The 20462-nt window shown below is 34.6% G+C and overlaps 3 protein-coding genes across 3 annotated transcripts; 1 reads left to right on the forward strand and 2 right to left on the reverse strand.

The window, feature by feature from the left end:
* The first annotated feature begins 1375 nt into the window (after positions 1-1375).
* On the forward strand, positions 1376-5055 carry LOC111376786 (heat shock 70 kDa protein, mitochondrial-like). Its single transcript, XM_022999790.1, has 6 exons — positions 1376-1637; positions 2350-2417; positions 2483-2561; positions 2646-3212; positions 3299-3919; positions 4088-5055. Exons 1-6 carry the CDS (start codon positions 1563-1565, stop codon positions 4709-4711), a joined length of 2034 nt encoding a protein of 677 aa, XP_022855558.1. The 5' UTR covers positions 1376-1562; the 3' UTR covers positions 4712-5055.
* A 6042-nt stretch (positions 5056-11097) lies between these two features.
* LOC111376787 lies at positions 11098-12768 on the reverse strand. The gene has a single exon (XM_022999791.1). The coding sequence runs from the start codon at positions 12650-12652 to the stop codon at positions 11249-11251; it is 1404 nt and encodes a 467-aa protein (XP_022855559.1). The 5' UTR covers positions 12653-12768; the 3' UTR covers positions 11098-11248.
* A 6532-nt stretch (positions 12769-19300) lies between these two features.
* LOC111376806 lies at positions 19301-20164 on the reverse strand. Its single transcript, XM_022999809.1, has 2 exons — positions 19549-20164; positions 19301-19434 (listed from the first exon to the last, which is right to left on the reverse strand). Exons 1-2 carry the CDS (start codon positions 20162-20164, stop codon positions 19301-19303), a joined length of 750 nt encoding a protein of 249 aa, XP_022855577.1.
* Positions 20165-20462: the final 298 nt, after the last annotated feature.

The raw sequence follows: 20462 nt of genomic DNA on the forward strand, positions 1-20462 counted from the left end.
TAATATTCAAATTTAGTTTCATAATTTTGTGGAATTTACAAAGAAAATAATAATAAATACATTGCTTCGTGTTCTTTTATATACAAAAAAAATGTATCTATTAACAATAAAAAACTTTTGTATATTAAAAATTTAAATTTATCTTAGCTAAAGTTATTTTCTATACATATTCATAAATTTATAAAATAGTTTTTCATAATTAATATTCTAGTAAGATTTTTATGTTAAAAAAAAATACACACTTGTGTGCGCTCGCGTGCGCAATTAAAAATAAAAAAAAGATTTTGAATTTCTATATAATATTATTTTATTAAAAAATGTGTAATTGAAAAAAAATGAGAGAAAAAATATATTTTAAAAATAATGAGAATCAAACAAGAGCATAGGATGCATGATTTTTTCTTTTATTTTCAAAAAAATATTGAAGTCAAGAGATTAATGCTTTTTACAAAATAAACTCTCTATTTATAAAAAGTATTTTATGCATAATAGAGAGTAATTTTTTCATTCATTCCAATAATAAGAATAATTTAAGTGCTTGTTTATGCCCCATTATTTGTAAGTAATGTATTATGGAATTATAATTGATATTGAAATGTGTGATTAAAAAAGAAGAATTTTTTTTACTTACGTATAATATTATTTTAATGAAGATGTATAGTTGAAAATGAGTACCGTAGAAAAAATAATGTAGTTGCATATGAAAAAATGATAGACAAACAAAACCTAAATTGTAAAGCATTGAACTTTGTAATGTATTAAATGCAATCATCAAATATTAAGAATAGAAGAGCCAATCTCACTCAGGATGTGATACATGTACATAATTGTCTATATAATGGTGTTCATAATTACATGTAGTATTGGATCCAACTTTTAATTCAAATCTCACACTTTCACATCAATAATCGAATGATTGTCACATCACATTATGGACAACATTATGTGCAATATTTATTTACATGTAGATTTTTCCATCTCACTCTCTGTAAAATAGAGTCGTTCCAAAGTCACATTCACTCTCTAAGATAGAAAGTATTTTGAAAAGTGTTTTGATCATATTTTAATTACATTCTTCAATAAAATAATATTACACGTAAAATCAAATTTTTTTCAATTTTTTAATCATACATTTCCTATCAATACACTATTCAAAAATTTCTTTTTTTTTTTTTAAATAAAAATGAGACTCAAACAAAAGGACAAAGTTAGTCTCCTTGGAAAGGGTGGTCATGGTTGAGAATAAATATAAAAAATGAGTTTTAGAAGAAGTTAGTTTAGAAACCATGTTGGATAAAATACTACTTTCTACTTAAATAATTACAAAAATTACTCTACGTCTGGAACCTTCTCATATCATCTAACCTTGTAGTAGCGGCGAGTTAACTCACCGCCACGATTAAATAAACGCAGCTACTCAGATTTTTCCGATTTTTTGATATCCTCTCTCACTCACCAGAAAACTCCATTTCTCTTTGTACTGTTGCAATCTCTTCCTGTGAACCGTAAACCCTAGCATCAGAAATCGAAAGTCAGAGGCCAGGAATAAGTACCAGTTCCTAATGGCGACAGCCGTTCTCCTCAGATCTCTTCGTCGCCGCGAAATTTCCTCCGCCCCTCTTAGCGTTTATAAAGCTGTATGTCTCCCTTGCGCAAACTCCTCTGATTGGTTCCCGTACTCGATTGATGTTCTTGCCTTAGTTTTACAGTTTTTATGTTTAGTAGATACTGCTATGACAATCGGATTGATATCATAGCACCTGACGCTACTATGTTGTTTATTATTTAGTTTTGATTGTTCTACTTTTAACGTTAAAAGATGTAAATGAAGGAAAACAAATAATAACTCAAAAGGATTGATGTCTTTTGTGCTGCTTTTTTCGTTTTTGTCGATCCTTGCGTCCAAAGATTGAGTTTTTCTAATGCAAGTGTATGTCATGCTCCTATTTGAGCTCCTGTTGTTCTTTTCGAACTGAATCATATTTTTGGGCTATATTAGCGTTTCAGTCCTTGATATTGGTGAAATTCATATTTTTTCACTGAGCATATATCTATATGATTTTTTCTTCTCCCACCCCGCTTCGACTTTTCTAGTTTCTCCTCCCGTTGTAATCTAATTATATTTCCTTTGTATCCTTCTTAGGGGTTGGTTAGATTAGATATGTCAGTTTGCTGCTATGATATCTCTTCACATTTGACGTTGATGATCAATCCTTGCTTTATTTTTTGCAAATCTGTAGGGAGCTCATTTAGTCATTCATAAGGAAATCTTGCCTTTTGCACAATTTAGCTAGATTTTCTGTTTTAGTTACTATTCTTTTGCTCATTAAATGGGCTATGTTTGTTCAGTTGAATGGAACTACGAAGCCGGCATGGGCTTTGGGTAACAAGTGGGCAGGCGTTGTAAGACCATTCAGGTATATTACCAGTTTACTTTCTCTGCTGTTTGTGAAATTCAACACTCATTTACTCCTCAATGCAGCACACAGCCAGCTGGGAATGATGTTATCGGTATTGATTTGGGCACCACAAACTCGTGTGTTGCTGTCATGGAGGGCAAGGTAAAGTTCTCTTTGTCCATCATCGAATCATCTCAAGAGCGTTAATGTTGACATGTTCGTGTCATAATGTGTTTTTCTTTCCAGACTCCTAAAGTTATTGAAAACTCAGAGGGTGCTCGTACAACTCCATCGGTGGTTGCTTTTAACCAGAAAGGAGAGCTTCTGGTGGGTACACCAGCAAAACGGCAGGCTGTCACCAATCCCACCAACACAATCTTTGGTACCAAGCGTCTTATCGGTAGGCGTTTTGATGATACTCAGACCCAAAAGGAAATGAAGATGGTCCCATATAAAATTGTCAGAGCCCCTAATGGAGATGCATGGGTTGAAGCCAATGGACAGCAGTATTCACCGAGCCAAATTGGTGCTTTTATTCTGACCAAGATGAAGGAAACTGCAGAGGCCTATCTTGGGAGGTCTGTCAACAAGGCTGTTATAACGGTACCAGCTTATTTTAATGATGCTCAAAGGCAAGCCACCAAGGATGCTGGGAGAATTGCGGGACTTGATGTGCAAAGAATCATAAACGAGCCTACTGCAGCTGCACTTTCCTATGGTATGAATAACAAGGAGGGTCTTATTGCTGTATTTGATCTTGGAGGTGGAACTTTTGATATTTCCATCTTGGAGATTTCAAATGGCGTCTTTGAGGTATAAGAAATTTTCTTTGAGTTCTCAGTTTGTAATGTTTTTATTAATCTTCTTGTTTTGTGGCTGATCAATCATTGTCTGAGCAGGTGAAAGCCACTAATGGAGATACTTTTTTGGGAGGGGAGGACTTTGATAATACTCTGTTAGAATTTTTGGTTAGTGAGTACAAGAGAACTGAAGGTATAGATTTGTCCAAGGACAGGCTTGCCCTGCAGAGACTTCGAGAGGCAGCTGAGAAAGCAAAGATAGAACTTTCATCGACATCACAGACTGAAATCAACTTACCTTTTATCACCGCTGATGCATCTGGTGCAAAGCATTTGAATATAACACTGACCCGATCAAAGTTTGAGGCTTTGGTGAACCATTTGATTGAAAGGACCAAGTCCCCTTGCAAGAGCTGTTTAAAAGATGCTGGAATTTCTACTAAGGAGGTTGATGAGGTTCTCCTTGTTGGAGGGATGACTCGTGTACCAAAAGTTCAGGAAGTTGTTACAGAAATTTTCAGCAAGACCCCGAGCAAAGGGGTTAACCCTGACGAAGCAGTTGCGATGGGAGCTGCAATTCAGGGTGGCATTCTCCGTGGTGATGTGAAAGAGTTGCTTCTCCTAGATGTTACTCCCCTGTCACTTGGTATTGAGACACTGGGAGGTATCTTCACTAGATTGATTAATAGAAATACAACTATTCCTTCAAAGAAGAGTCAGGTGAGGACCTAGAAAGAGATGAAGATTTCATTATATGATTTACCTTGTATTGATTTGCCCGAGTTTTTTTCTTTTTGTATGTAAATTAAACCAGCTTCTTGCTTACGAGCATTTTATTTGACTTTTCTTTTATTGCTTCTCTAATGTATTCTCTGTCTTTTTATGCAGGTGTTCTCAACAGCTGCTGACAACCAGACTCAAGTGGGTATTAAAGTATTGCAAGGAGAGAGGGAGATGGCTTCTGACAACAAGCTCCTTGGTGAATTTGAACTTGTGGGTATTCCTCCAGCTCCTAGAGGCATGCCCCAGATAGAAGTTACATTTGACATTGATGCGAATGGAATCGTCACTGTTTCTGCAAAGGACAAGACCACTGGTAAAGAGCAGCAGATTACCATTAGATCTTCTGGTGGCCTATCAGAAGATGATATTGAGAAGATGGTCAAGGAGGCCGAGGCGCATGCGCAGAAAGATCAAGAAAGAAAGGCTTTAATTGATCTCAAAAATAACGCTGACACCACCATATACAGTATCGAGAAGAGCTTAAACGAATATAGGGACAAGGTTCCGAGCGAAGTCGTGTCAGAAATTGAGTCAGCTATCACAGATTTGAGAACTGCTATGGGCGGTGAGAACATTGATGAGATTAAGGCTAAGCTTGATGCAGCAAACAAAGCAGTATCAAAGATTGGACAGCACATGTCTGGCAGTTCAGGTGGTAGTTCATCGTCTGGAGGGGCTCAGGGTGGCAACCAGACCCCCGAAGCAGATTATGAGGATGCAAAGAAGTAGATTTTTGAGGCAACAGGAGGAAGAACTTTTGTTTGAGATGTATGGTTCGGCTGTTGTGTTCATAATCCTGCAGAAGCTGGGCCGTATTAATTTGCTAGCCCAGTTCTAGTGATGGGTTTCTCGGTTACATTTTGGTGGCAAAAAGTTTTATTGTTGAATAAATTTTACTTTGCGATTGTAAATATTTTAGACGTGATTTAATTTCATTTGTTGCAGACTTTGTTGCTCACCTGCTTTTTGGGAACTTCAAAATTTTAAGGTGGCTTGAGTTGAAAATGTCTTTCTGACTCATTTGTTGTAACCGCCTACGTGGTAAATGATGTATCCATGTTGAAATATTTCAATCAATTGTCAGCTTATCAAAAGGTGATCTAAAATAAAATGATCTGAGTACATGGTTTTGTTCTGATTTTTTACCTTAAAAAGTTAATTTTTTTATCGTTATTTTTTTTTTAGTCAGTCGTAATTTTTTATTTCTTCTTTAATAAGTGGAATTAATTTTTTTTTAACGATCAAAAAATCAATTCTCATAATCACTACTGAACAAATTCTTAGGTAAAATAGCATTAGAACAACCAATAAAATACGATACAATTTAAAATTGCATTTTGAAACCTAGTTTTTGCTGTAATTTACCTTCCATGGGATATCGCACTTGAAATTTAATTAACTAAATAATTTACTTCCACAGGTCTACTTTCGCAACCAACCTTAGCGCCATTTTTTTCCATCCAAAAGTTAATCCCATCCGTTTGAAAGCTTTTTAAGCTTAAATCAGGACCTTTCAATAGGTCTCCTCCTCTTTCTTTCGTGAGAATGGATGTGTATGAATGGTAATTCAGAGATTTTTCTGTTGAAGTGAAACATCAAATCAAATCTATCTAGTCTCAAATAAGTATTCAATCTCCTACGGGAGAGAATTCACTCCGCTAAGTATAAGATCATCGACCACCATGACGTGGCAGGCTATCGACATCGTTAAAAGATAGATTAATGGGAAGATCGAAACTTCCAAAACATGCCCCAACATACATCCAATGACATAGAGTGATACATGCAATACTAACACTGTGAATTCCTTATTACAAATCTCAATAGCATCGAGACGACAATTTTCGATTAAAAGCCCAGAACAAAACCTAAAATCAATTGATGATAAAACAATTAACTTGATTTTTGTTAGAAGTCAGGAATTCTTGTGATCCAAAATTTGTTACTATTCTTAAATGTGACTGCGCTACATCTAACTGCATGAACCTTTTTTTTTCTTTTTAGCCTACGCAGAATTTAGATAAAAATCAAAATTTATAAAAATTAACGAAATATATGATTGAAAAAGTCGTAAAATACGTAACTAAAATTAATTATTGATTTAGATGTAAATTTGGATTAGATATTTTAAACGATACCAAACAAGAGCATTGTTTTTTATACTATAGTTCAACAAGTTATCAAAATGTAAACTATTTGAGATCAAAATTCAACTACTACTTATTTGTAGAACTGCACTAATGCCTTTTGTCGAAAACAGAAACAACTTGAGCTAAACCGAGTCTCTAAGTTCCGTGAACATTCTGTTCTGACAATCATTAAAATAATTTTATGTTTTCAAAATGGTAGTTGTTAATTTTTTTTATTTATTTATTTATTATTATTTTTAGAAAATCTGCAATTAAAAAGTAGGGAAACTTTTTGAATTTTATGTGTAAAATATATTACTATGAAAATATGTGAATTATAGAAACGAAGTGTAGCCTTATTGAATTACGAGAAATAGGGATCGTGGCCTATGAATACGGGATAAATCCACTATAGCCTACTTGTAGGCTGGCTTGGGACGTGTCCGTGGATTCTAACCTTGAATTAAATTACTTTGCTCGAAAATGGATCACCAAATGGTTGACATCCTTTTACATGCAGATGGATCCCGCGTGAATAAACCCGTCATTTTGAGGGCTGGTCATCCCCTCTATTAGCCATTTTTTGTCATTGTAGCATGATTGTTCTGACCTTAGCTCACCAACACAACCATTGAGTTAATTTTTTATTGATGGCCATTGAATTGCGCTTTCACCACTTCAATTAAAAAGTGGATGCAGAATTAAAATGGTGCGAGTCTGAAATAATTTTAATTATCCTTCTTCCAACAAAATTCCAACGTCTTCACTGCCAGGAATTCTCCAAATAAATGCCGTAGAACACACAAGAATTTGTTGGATATTGGTTAAATAAATCGAGAATTGAAAATCGATTAAAGTTCGTATCGATTTCGGCCAAATACTCAAAAGCTCGACTCAATCCGTTTAGGCAAAATTGTTTGTCACTTCGCCGCTTCGGGGTGCACAAACGGGGATCGACCTGCCCGGTCAGGTCGCGGGGGTCGAGGGGGCAGCGCCCCCCGTGGGGGGGCGGGGGCAACGCCCCCGAAAGAGAATTTTGATTTCTCTGCATGTATTGAAGGGTATATTTGGCATTTCGAAAACCAATATCGGATGAATGAGAAATTACGAAAAAGGACGAAAATCAGTGAATAGACACCTTTTCATAATGGTGCATTGTTTTGAAAGGGTGCATGGTTTGGCCTCAACCATTTCGTCCACACCCTTTCATGGTCTATAAATAGGACCCTTTGGGTGTCCTATTCCACACAGTTTGAGATGCAAAACGTCTCTCATCCTCTCTTCTATCCAAAATCAAAATCATTTCATTTATTTTGATTTTCTTTCATTTCATCCTTGGAGTATATAAGCCTAAATTTGGTTCGTTGTACTTGTGTTTTGGAGTGCTACAAACACAAGTGTAGCCGTTGTATCTTGGGAGTCGATTGCCGAAATCCGTAGGCACCGTTGCGGGACAAATTAGACTTAAGAACAAATAGTCCAACTCTTGCCTCGGCTTTATCACCATCATTATACTTATTTCGACGTCACTATTCACAAAATTCATCCAACAGAATTCTCCAAACAACATAGAATAATGACAACATTTCGAACATCAAACAACTATGTATATTCATTAACGAAGGATATACAAAAATTTTACACATGAACAAGAAAAAGAAAGAATATTTATTTCAATCAAAGCAAGTCAAAATTTAATTACCATTTCCATTACTACTTAAAACCTACAAAATCACAACAAAAAGAGAGAAGAAAAAAGAAAGAATTCTATCTATGATCGATGATCTTAAGAGCATGTCTAGGATGACTTATATTTAATGAATAATTTATTTTCGATGTAGAGGAACCGCACCGCTACATCTTTGACATATTTTAAATATAAGTCACCCCAAACATGCCTTAAATCAACCACATCAAGTCGCAACATTCATCTAACAAGCAACAGCAACACAGCGTCGCAATGCTACAATCACAACCCACAAATAAATTAAATCCTATTCGATAATCTAATTATCAAAAAAAAAAAAAAAAGCTGAAAATAATATATGTACATTAATGATAATGAGAACATACCAGGCCTCAAGGAAACCTGGGCTCCTCCTTGGTGGGGGAGCAGCATACATTGGAGGTGCCATCACAAGTGGCCCTTCATAAAACCCTGTCAAATTTTAAACACGCTTATTTTTCAAATAAGCAATTTTGGATTTTTCATAAAAATAAGTTAATATGGAGAAAAACATGTGTAGTACCATGATGAGTATGAACAGCAGGGTATGGATAAGCAACTTTCTCATTCATAATTGAAAACACACTAACAAATAAGTAATTATTATAAGATTGAAAATTTTTGTTTGTAAAGAATGGGCTTTGCTTTATATATTGGGGAAAAAACGGTCGATAAATGGGGACAGACTGAATATTAGGATGGGGACAACATATAATTCACGAAATTGTGACAACAAGACATGGACATGTTACGTGGTGCAATTTTGAGATGCCAATTGTCTAGTAACTTAATTGAAAAGAAAAAACTACTCAAAGAGGGTATTTTGATAGGGCAATATTGATCAAGTTGATATTCTACGTGGGCAAATTTATTTTAATTGAAAATTGAACTTTGTTCATTTCGACCCAACTTTCCAATCTCGACTTGATTGATATTGGTCAAGTTCGAGTGATCGAGTTAACTCTGGTGTTTAACCGCTCCGACTTAGTTTTTGAAGCAATTACTTAAGTGCGCTCGATTATGTTTCGACCTTCATAACAACTCTGTCTCAATAGTAATTGACATTTATTAGATAGAACAACTTCAATAGAAATGAAGGTAGCAAAATGTGGGCAACAATGTTGACAAACTTTTGGAATATTCTAAGGCTGAAAACTATCTTCTCGAGATGGGATATGGCACGTTGGACTTCACTTTCCATGAGTCTGTTTGGGAGTGATTTTAAAAATTGATTTTTTGACTGTTAGAAGAAAAGTGGGATCCACCTGTGAGAGAAGAAGTCAAATATGACGACTGAAATAGTAAAACAACGGTAAAAAATTCAATTTTTTGGGATAAAAAATCACTCCCAAACAGGCTCCATATTACCCATTATAAAATAATATTTAGTCTATGTTTGATTTTTATTTATATCAAATAAATTGATGAAATATATGATTGAAAAATTTGATAAAAATCATTAGTCCACTAAATTGTATGATTAGAAATAAATTTGAGGAAAATTTTAAATTTTAAAAAAATGGGGTGATAGAAACTTAATTATGTCTTAACAAAATAATGTTAGAGACAACAGGGAATAGACAAATTGTAGTAGCATCATCGAAACCCAAAACTCCTTTTTGATATTTTTTTAAGTTGACTCAGAAATGTCATTATTAATTAGTCATTAGTAGGTTTTTTATTTTATCATGTATTCTTATCTTAAGGATAAGGTTTTTAACAAAGTGGAGTTAATTATATAGAATAAAATATATAGTTGTTATAGAAGGAATGGAGAAGATAATGTTTTTATTTCAATAATAACATATATATTTGTTTTCAATCACTTTCGAAAGTGACATATCGAGTTGTAATTTTCATTAGTTATAACAGNTATTTCAATAATAACATATATATTTGTTTTCAATCACTTTCGAAAGTGACATATCGAGTTGTAATTTTCATTAGTTATAACAGTTGAGAAAACACTTTGGCTTAATTATTACAAAAAGGAAATAAAACAAAAGGATTAATGCTACGAATTTTTTGAAATTCCCATTGCTGTGGTTGTTACCTGCTTAGAACAAATAAAATATGTCATCAAATATATGTTTCAACATTTCTTACTCCTTGTCCATGATCAACATGTCACCAAATAGCACAAGCATTCAATTTCGATTCTACCTATGAAGCCTCAAAAGGAGTTCGTGGGGGCATGCAAGAAATGAAGTACGGTTAGGAGATGCTATAATCTAAAGTTATATCAATCAGTTGTTCAAATGAATGAATCTTGCACCGGAGTATGTCCCGAGACGGGGCTTTCTCTCGTAAAGCCAAAGACGCCCCAAGACAAGGTCAAACTGATGGGAAGAGGACATGAGCAATAGAACCTGGCCTTGCAATTACTACTTGTTGGGTTGAGTCATTATGTTAGAGTAAATTTTTTTGTTGGTATCCACGATTTCGATTTAAGAACCCACAAGTGACACAAACTTAATCCGTTTTTAGTTTATCAATATCCATTCTTCCTTTTTAATTTTGGGATTGGTCTGAAACATGTGGTTTTCAATTCGGAAGGTTTGATTCTGGTAATAATGCCCACTCATAAGTTCCTCTAACTAGAAGAAATAATTTGATAAAACTAATCGAACGAGTCTAAAAATAGCTTTTTCATATCAAAAGCTCTTCCTAATTTTGCAAAATCTATTTCACACCAGCCCAAATCAGTTTCAAAAAATTATCCGAACATGTTCAAAACATCTTCTGAGTCTAAGAATCATATTTGCTTTTTTAAAAACTTTCAAATGAGCCCTTATTGCTATTGCAATAGAATACATCATTTTCAATAGATGCCCAACATATTGCAAGTTGTCTGATTAAGAAGAAATTAGTTCAAACACTCAACGTGAGTGCAAAGGAAACACGATGTATTAGTCTCCTACTCCTTCCAATACTGAAAGCTTTTTATCAGGAATCTACTATCACTTCTCAACGCCAATTTTGTTGAAATTAGATTCTTAGAATTGGTTGAAGAAATTTGGAACTTTTATAGCATTACTGTACAAAATTGAGCATAAATATTTTCAAGTAGACACTCCCTGAGAAATGTTTTATGAATACTACTCATTATTATCAACTTAATGAGTGATTCCTATCTTAGAAAGTCCGAATCTGTAGAAACTCGAGCTCGACTCGTTGGTGTTATTTGTGGGTTTGATTAGGCAAGTCGAATCGCCAACGCGTCAACTCGATTTTTAAAGAAATTAAAAATACAAGCCAAAAAAAAAAAAGAGTTGATCCACAAGCACAAAATTCAAAACATAACAATACAAACTCACTTGATTCACACCTTGATATACAAAACACAGAAATAACCAAATTCATAACACTCCAAATTAAACATTTGAATTATTTTCGTAATTATCATAATAATCACAGTGAAGTTTGCGTAACCTTTGTAACCACCTTACCCCCTGATTCTTGATTCGTCGCTCCAGCTTGTCTCATATCACCACTAACAGCACCCATGGCTTGATACTGAATCGGTTGCATTGGCGGCTGACCTGGCGGCGCCGCCATTATTCCTCCTGGTGAAGTGTACATCACCTGCCTCCCCATCCCGCTATCGTATGCAAATTGCCCGTACCCCGCCTCTGTTACTGGTCTCATCATTCCGAAACCTTCGGAATATCCGGCCATTTTGGGCGCCGCCTGTTGAGGCAGGGTTTGCGGGGCCATTGCCGCAGATGGAATAGCGTTGTACACCTGCTGATCCCGGTGAATATCTGATGGCATCCTTTGAACTGTGTAGTAACCCTGACCGGCTGGTCCGCTCAACGGTCTCATCATCGGGGCGTGGTACGCACTCGTAGGAGCTGGAATAATGTAAACTGGCTGTTCTGTGTTGACAGTGCTCGCCGGGAAAACTCCTCCGGTGATCTGCTTCTCCTGCCAGTATCCAGGAGGACCACTAGGAACGGAAACAGGAGGTAATTTCTCTGGTACCTTGTAATAATCACCTCCGACGAATCCTCCGGCGAGATTTTCATCATTTCTTCTTCTGTGAACTCCTTGCTGCTCCTCAATTCTCAGCCTATTCAGATCCTGAATGTGCTGCTGAATTGGATCCGACCCTCTCGATCTTTCTTCAGAACGATCGTCTACGACAACCTTCTGCAGCGGCTGAGGCGCTATCCCAACCCCTTTCTCCAATCCAAACAAATAGTCCACATTTTTGTTGGCCGATGGTGGTTGAGGCGACACAGCCGTCACCGCCGCCGGCGGAGACGTCATCACAGGTCCCGAATTTAGAGCTTCCACAAACCTCTCCTTCTCCGATTTCGCATCATCGGACTCAAAGCTCCTCACCGATGAATTCGAAGACTGGTTCGGGATAGTAAAAATAAAAATCCTCAGTCTCGATGGCTTTGGAGAAACCCTGTATAACCGATCGTACTCATGCATCATGTGCTCCAAATCATCATCATTAGTCACCGAAATCAAAGCATCCAGATCTTCACCAGGCAACTGATATTTAAACGAAATATTATCACTATCACACAACACAACAAGCTTTGATAGTAGAGAACTGAATCTAATATTCCGATCAATGGCTAAGATCTTCGTCTCACCCCCTATGTACGACAACTGATTGTCGTTAGGCCGAGGGTTGATTTTGCCACCATAGCTGCACATGAACTTCACTTTATAATTTGGGGGAAGTTGATTGTTGTGCGAATCCTCCCACGATGGCGTATTCTCGAACTCAATTTCACGGGAGCGCGGCGAGGAGCCGCCAGACTCCGGGTACGACGAATTGTACGGGTAGTTCTCCATCAGCGCACGTTAGCTTTGAGAAGAAAATTTTAGGAATGAATGGTTACTCCATTTGAGACTGCGCGCTGGGGTGAAGGCAGACCCGAGGGAGGAGAGAGTGGGGAGGTGTGGATTCATTAAAAGCCTATTTGGAGTTATTTTTAGAATTTAGTTTTTGATCATTAGGAAAAAAGTGGGATCCATCTGTAAGAAAAGAAGTCATATGACGGCTAAAGTAATAAAATAATGGTCAAAAAATCAATTTTTTAAGTGCAAAAAATCGCTTCCAAATATACCCTAATTTGCTCCAATTTGGGTTTTATTAGCTTCACCATAAAGTGAACTGATTTTCCGTGAAACTATCTATTTTTATGACGTGGCGGGAGCTGAGGTACTGCTTGTGGTTTTTGGTGAGGTGTATGGGTGAGAACAGCTATAGGTGGAAATTAGATAGAGATATTAGGATCCGTTTGATTGCAAAGATAGAATTGAAAACGAGTTTCAGAGAATTGAATTGTTTAGAAATTATTTTCCTGAAAATTGTAAATTATTGTGTTTGATTGGTATACTTTTTCACGTGAAAAATGTTAAAATAAAAGTATTTTTTGGTATTCGTTTGACTTTGTTTTATATGAAAATTGTTAATTAAAGGGATAAATTTTACTAATATTAGGAATTAAATTCGTTTCCATTGCCAACAAAAAATTCAATAAAATCATCTATCTTTTGATGTTCGTTTAACTTTATTTTACATAAAAATTGTCAATTAAAGAAAAATATGGTGAGAATTCAAATTCCTTAAAAATAAGGAAAAGTGCAATATCCAAGAAATCTAAAAAATTCAATTTCATGGTAAATATAAGCTATCAAACACCTTTTTGTGAAAGTTGGAATCCAAATTTCATTTCTAAGAAAAATTTTGTTGAATCATACGGTGACTTAGAGAGGCGTTGGGAGGCCACATTCAGTGGTCGGGCCCATTGTTGAGAATTAGAATTGAGAGTGAGGCGTGGCGGGGTCCAAGGGATTGTCTAGGAGGATTATTGTTATTCATTTTTTAATGTAGATGAACTTATCTTGTTTAAACACATGTTTAGCTCCCGTTTGATTTTCATTCTTTGTCAATAAAAATAAAAAATATGTTCGTCATTCATCACATTAAATCATCATATTTGACTTTTCATATCTTATGTGGATCCCGTAACGATTATATTTTTTTCATTTTCATTCTCACAAAAATGGATATCAAACGGAGCCTAATAATCTTATTTTTTTCAATTTTTATTTACTATTTTTAATTTTATTATGATAACGGTTTTTTCTAATATTATGTCATGTGTTTGTATGTAAAGAAATATTCACGAACAATTTATTTTATAAATAGATAGTAATGAATGTGGATAAATGAATAGTATTAATCTATTTTATAAAATATGTGAATAAAATCTTTTTTATTTTACATCTTAGCAAGTCTTTTTTTACATGAGGCCAAACATATGATTATGTGTGTTAAATTATAATGAAAAACTAAGTCAACGATTTGATTCTAATTTTTTTAAAACTTATTTTCTATCATCAGAACTTTTTATCGACTTTTCAATCATATATTTTATTAGTTTTTATCAAAATTTACTAGAATATTTTAGCTTAACCAAACAGGGCTAAATATTGGTCGTCGTTGAATATTGGACCATTGTTTTCTAATTTTTTTTAGTGGAAAAACAATAATTGGGCATAGTGTGGTTGGCGAGTACCCATGCTCCAAACCTGCGTCCATTGGAATATACAAGTATCGTGTTTGGACTTTTATTACCATAGGTCAACTCATAGTATTTCGAATGTTTTTTCTTCTTCTTCTTTTTTTTTTTTTTTTTTTTTANCTTGGACTTTGATGCAACCTATTAAACATAATTAAATAGAACGAAAAAAATATGTTTTTTGCAAAAATATGAAAAAAAAAAAATTGGCAACAAATTCTCTATAATTATAATAATTTTATCTTAGTTGGTCTAAAGTTTTTCTCCATCTTTTCGTATTTTATATCTTTTAAATAGTTTCTTGAATGAAAATTTTGCAAAGTGGATCAAGAAATTGATCAATTCCAACATATTCTACTTAATTTAAAAAGAAAAGAAATCATTTTGTTTTTGACTTTTTAATCTGTATTTATTATTATTATTATTATTATTATTATTATTATTATTATTATTATTATTATTATTATTATTATTATTTTTACGATTTTGCATTTTTGAGATTCTATTTCTTATGTCCTGTTTGACCTACATTTTTACCAAAAAAAAAAAATAATAAATACATTCTTACTTACATCATTTCAACCACACATTTTTTAATAAAATAATTTTTAACTACACATTTCCCATCAATACACTATCTTAATGCATTTTTTTTTTTTTTATGAAAACTAGTTTTGTGGCCATGCAATGCATGGCTTGAATTTTGTTGGAGTTGATATTAGTGTGTTAAGTATTAAAGATTTATGAGAGATGTACATAAAATAAGTTTTTGGGAAGCGAAGAAACTATCTAACATACAAATTACCATCAACTAATAAGGACGAATGTAGATTTAGAAAATTGATGTAGAAAACTCAAAAATATATGAAATGTCGAGACACTCAAGATTAACCAACATTCATAGAAACCGAACCAAGAAATGCAGAATGTAAAAGTGCAAAAATAATGAACAAGATGATTTTTTTCGGTCGAAACCCCAGAGGTTCAGTACAAGTGCCTAATCCCCTGTTGAGCATCCACTATCAATGTATTCAGCTCGATTGCACTATAAGGCCCCCAAAATCGGGCAGTAAGTATACAATGTTTCCAGAATATTACAATATACAAGTCACAAAGACTTATCTCATAAAGATTCACCAAGGCAGACCACGGTTCATGAAGAAATCATGAACAGATCACTCAGACACTTAAGTCACGGGTACTGCCATCTAAGAATCACATGACTTCACAAGTCATTATACAATATGTAAGCTATTCCACACAAGAAACACAAGAAATCACCAAGATTTCATCAAACCCGACTGCACATCACATGAAACCACTCGGGTTTCCATAAACTCAACGCGGCAGTTCAGTAGCTTAGAGATATATAACATATTCTGGATTAACTCAAGAAAGAGTTCTGAAAATCACTGAAGAACAGAGCCAAAATGAGAGATTCATCGAGAGAGAAAGAGAGGCGACTCAAAAAACCCTCGAACTCGAGAAGCCGAATGGAGTAAAAAATGAAAAGCCAACAGCCACCTAAACCATTTAGGGTTAAATACATAGAATGATCTAGAATCAGATCCAACGGCCAAGAGATTAGCACGTGTCACAATCCAGTTGACTCCTTCCATTAGTAAAGTGTCACTTTACAAAACACGCTTTTAATTAAAATTGTGGAAGCACAATTTAAATCAAAGTGATCAGCAGTTCGACTCCCAACAATCTCCACCTTGCTTCCATAATTTTAAGGCATATAGTGTAGCCATGAGCTTAACCAGCATTTATAGTTTCATATGCTCGGTGTACCTGTACATTTAATATAAAGAATCAATACATAATATCTTCAAACAATTTTCAAATTTGTTTAAAGGTATTACTTTAGTTCCCATGTCTGAGGGGTTGTTCAAGGTACAAATCTTATTTATTTTCAGCAGCCCTTTTGAAATAATATCCCTTATAAAATGGTATTTAACATCAATGTGTTTTGTTCTACTGTGGAACATTGGATTTTTACTCAAATGGATTGCACTTTGATTATCAGAAAACAGAATTAGATTAGTATCTACAAAACCAAGTTCATTTAGCAAACCATGCAGCCAGATGCCTTCTTTGATGGCATCAGTGGCTACAATATATTCAGCCTCGGTGGAAGATAGAGCAACAATTTTCTGCAACTGAGGTTTCCAGCTTATTACAGTGCCACACAAAGTGTAAAAATAAGATGAAGTGGATTTCCTATTATCTATATTTCCAGCAAAATCATAATCTGTATAACCTTTTAGAATTACCCCCTCTTTATCCATTTTAAACATCAAACCTAGGTTGGATGAACCTTTTAAGTATCTCGTTAACCATTTTAAGGCTTCCCAATGTGTTTCACCAGGATTCCCCATGAATCTACTCAAAACACTAATACTAAATGCCAAATCAGGTCTGGTGCAAATCATTAAGTACATGACTGATCCAATAGCATTGGCATAAGGTATTTTAGACATTCTTTCAAGTTCATCTTCAGTTTTAGGGCATGAATCAGATGTTAGAATAAAGTGATTAGCAAGGGGTAAAGTCACAGGCTTACAATCAAACATATTAAACTTCTTAAGGATCTTATTCACATATTCTTCTTGACATAAAATCAAGCAATCAGATTTTTCATCTCTTTTAATATGCATGCCAAGTATCTTCCTAGCAAAACCAAGATCCTTCATATCAAATTCTGATTTTAATTTGTGTTTGATATCATCAATTTCAGCTTTATTGGCACTAGCAAGAAGCATATCATTAACATAAAGCACAAGATACAAAAAATCTTTACCACCACTTCCTTTACAATAAAGACATGTATCATAATTGCTTCTACTAAACCCAAGTTTCAAGACAAATGAATCAAATCTTTTATATCATTGTCTTGGAGCTTGTTTTAGGCCATATAAAGATTTTTTTCAGCAAACACACAGTTTTTTCAGGATTTCCTTTTATAAATCCTAAAGGCTGATTCATGCAGATAATTTCATCCAATTCACCATAAAGAAAAGCAGTTTTTACATCCAGTTGATCAAGTTTCCATTTAAATTGCACAACTAAAGCAAGAATACATCTTATAGTTGTATATTTGACCACGGGGAAAAAATCTCATCATAGTCCACACCCTCCTTTTGTGTGAAACCCTTGGCAACTAGTCTAGCTTTGTATCTGACATTATTAGTGCCACCTTCCCCTTCCTTTATTTTATAAATCCACTTATAATCAACTAGTTTCTTATCCTTTAGTTTGTCAACCAATTCCCAAGTTTCATTCTTGTATAAGGAAGACATTTCTTCTTCCATAGCACTTAACCACCGCTTAGAATCTTTAGATTTCAAGGCTTGATGATAGGAACTAGGTTCAGATTCAATTTCTTCTTGGTAAGTGAACAAAGACACAAAATCATCACTATTAAACCTAGCAGGTGGTCTAATTTGCCTTCTATCCATATCTCTAGTGAGCTGGTACTCACCTAGGGGTGGAATTAAGTCATCACCTTGATCAGATTCAGTCAAATCAGGCTCATTCTCATTCTGGTCAGCCTCAGTACATTCAGTTTCTAGAGGGGCAGAACTGATATCATTAATTTTAGTAGGCTCCACCTCAATTTGGACATCATTTTCAGTCAAGTTTTCTTTCTTCCCTTCCAAACACGGCATACATGATTCATTAAAGACCACATCCCTCCTTATTATTACTCTATGACCCTTTTCCTCATAAACCCACAGCCTATATCCTCTAACATTTTCAGCATAGCCCAAAAACACACTTTACAAATCTAGGTTCAAGTTTCCCTATGTTTTGATGAGCAAATGCAGCACAACCAAATGTTTTCAAGTAAGAATAAGTAACAAGCTTTTCTGTCCACACAGATTCAGGCACATCATAGTTTAAAGCACTTGTAGGACTTCGATTAATCAAATATGCAGCAGTTTTTACAGCCTCACCCCGAAATAATTTGGGCAGGCCTGAACTTAAAAGCATGCATCTAACCTTATTTAATATAGTCCTATTCATCCTTTCTGCAATGCCATTTTGTTGGGGTGTGTAGGTTACAGTTTTGTGTCTTAAAATGCCATGCTCTTTACAAAAATTATCAAACTCATAGTTGCAAAATTCTAGACCATTGTATGTTCTTAAAGTCTTGATTTTCAAGTCAGTTTAATTTTTAATTTGAGTTTTCCAATCTTTGAAAATAGTAAAAGTTTCATCTTTGGTTTTTAGTAGAAAAACCCAAATTCTCCTTGAAAAATCATCAACAATCAACAAGTAATATTTATAACCAGACAATGTAGGGGTAGATGAAGGACCCCACAAATCAGCATGTAAATATTCCAGAATTTGCTTTGATTTATGAGTATTCGCAGGAAAAGGTAACTTAACTTGTTTTCCTACCAAACATCGTTCACAATTAGACAAGTCACCAATGTTTAGTTTTCCAAATACACATTTATTATGTAAAGCCTTTAACCCTTTCAACCCAATATGACCAAGTCTACAAGACCATAATTTTGCAAGATTATTTTTATCATCTAAAACTGTTGCTGAAAATCCAAGTAAAGGTTTTGCATTTAGAAAATATAAACCATGTCTCTTTGGGATAGAAGTGATTAAATAACTATTCCTAAAGATTTTTATCTGTCCTTGACCCAATTTATGTCAAACTCTATGTCATCCAATATTCCTAGAGACACTAGGTTTCTTTCTAATTCAGGAACAAATCTAGTACCCTTTAAAAGTAAAATTCTGCCATTTTCCAGAAGTAGTTTTATTGTTCCAATACCCTTTACTTTGCAAGTCATGTTATTTCCCATGATAACTGGCCACCTTTAGTTTGTTCAAGATCCAAAAAATAATTTTTGTTAGGGCACATGTGGAAAGAGCAACCTGAATCAAGAATTCATTCTTGATTTAGGTTCCTTTCAACATTTACAAGAACCAGGCCATAGTTCACATTTTGTTTATCATAGGATATAACATTGTTGCCTTCACTTATCTTCTTTTCTTTCAAATCATTTTGCTTTTTATAACAGTCTTTAGCAAAGTGACCCAACTTACCACAATAGTAACATTTCTTTCCCTTTGCCTTATATTTAGATTTCATTTTTTTAGGATTATTTTGAAACTTTGAATGAAAATTAGATGTACCAACATTCTTGCCCCTTAACAAAAGATTTTCTCCGCTTTGTTGGTTAATAGAATCTGATTTTAATTCAAGAACCTCATTTCTTAAGGCATTTGTTATGATGTCTGTGGTAAAATTTTCTCTACCATATTCCAAGGCATTCTTTAGATCTCTATGCCTATCACTAATGGAGTTCAACAAGACCACAGCCAACTGATCTTGTGATAATTTTTCATCACAGTTGGCTAGATCCTGGGTCAACTTTGTAAACCTATTCAAGTTTTCTTCTAAGTCAATAGATGGATCTATTTTGAAAGAAAAGAATTGTTTTAGCAAAAAACATTTGTTTGGAACAGTTTTTGGTTCATATTGTGCTTTCAATTTGTTCCACAATTCAGAAGTAGTTTTAGTTTCTCCTATGGTTCTGATCACATTGTTTGAAAGATATAAGAAAATGCTACTCCAAGCAGTTTCTTCTAACTCAGTTCTTCTACCAGGTGGTAACTCAGCAGGCCAAGAATTATCTAGGACTCTAGCACACCTTTGTTGCATCAAAATAACTTTCATTTTCTGACTCCACATACTAAAATCCCCCCTTCCATCAAACATGCTCATTTCAAACTTAGCAGTGGCCTCCATTGCAAGAAACACCAAGTTAATACATAGCACACAAGTTTGATCTCAAGAACACACAGGGATATACAATGTGGGGACTGCAGACTGATTAAGGGATCAGGGGTAAATTCAACAATGCACTTATGCACTTTTATCCAATCAGTAAACACTTCAACTGATTTACTCAAGCAATGAACACACAGCACTCAGTAAAGAAGCAGGAATATCAAACAAAGTTCACAATTCCTATGTATTTCAAAACTGAATTTCTCCAGCAGGACCTTCCAATTGCACACCTTACTGCGTTGTTATCTCAGATTCC

This window comes from Olea europaea, unplaced genomic scaffold, assembly GCF_002742605.1.
Source record: "Olea europaea var. sylvestris unplaced genomic scaffold, O_europaea_v1 scaffold1561, whole genome shotgun sequence".
NCBI lineage: Eukaryota > Viridiplantae > Streptophyta > Magnoliopsida > Lamiales > Oleaceae > Olea > Olea europaea.

Excerpts from the sequence above, each read along its gene's own strand:
- LOC111376786 (XM_022999790.1), top strand. The coding sequence starts at position 1,563 with ATGGCGACAGCCGTTCTCCTCAGATCTCTTCGTCGCCGCGAAATTTCC. Across the intron at positions 2,562-2,645 it reads TTGCTGTCATGGAGGGCAAG|ACTCCTAAAGTTATTGAAAA; the intron begins GTAAAGTTCTCT and ends TTTTCTTTCCAG. Across the intron at positions 3,920-4,087 it reads TTCCTTCAAAGAAGAGTCAG|GTGTTCTCAACAGCTGCTGA; the intron begins GTGAGGACCTAG and ends CTTTTTATGCAG.
- LOC111376787 (XM_022999791.1), bottom strand. The coding sequence starts at position 12,652 with ATGGAGAACTACCCGTACAATTCGTCGTACCCGGAGTCTGGCGGCTCC.
- LOC111376806 (XM_022999809.1), bottom strand. The coding sequence starts at position 20,164 with ATGGAGGCCACTGCTAAGTTTGAAATGAGCATGTTTGATGGAAGGGGG. Across the intron at positions 19,435-19,548 it reads GTTAAGGGGCAAGAATGTTG|ACTGTTATAAAAAGCAAAAT; the intron begins GTACATCTAATT and ends ACTTTGCTAAAG.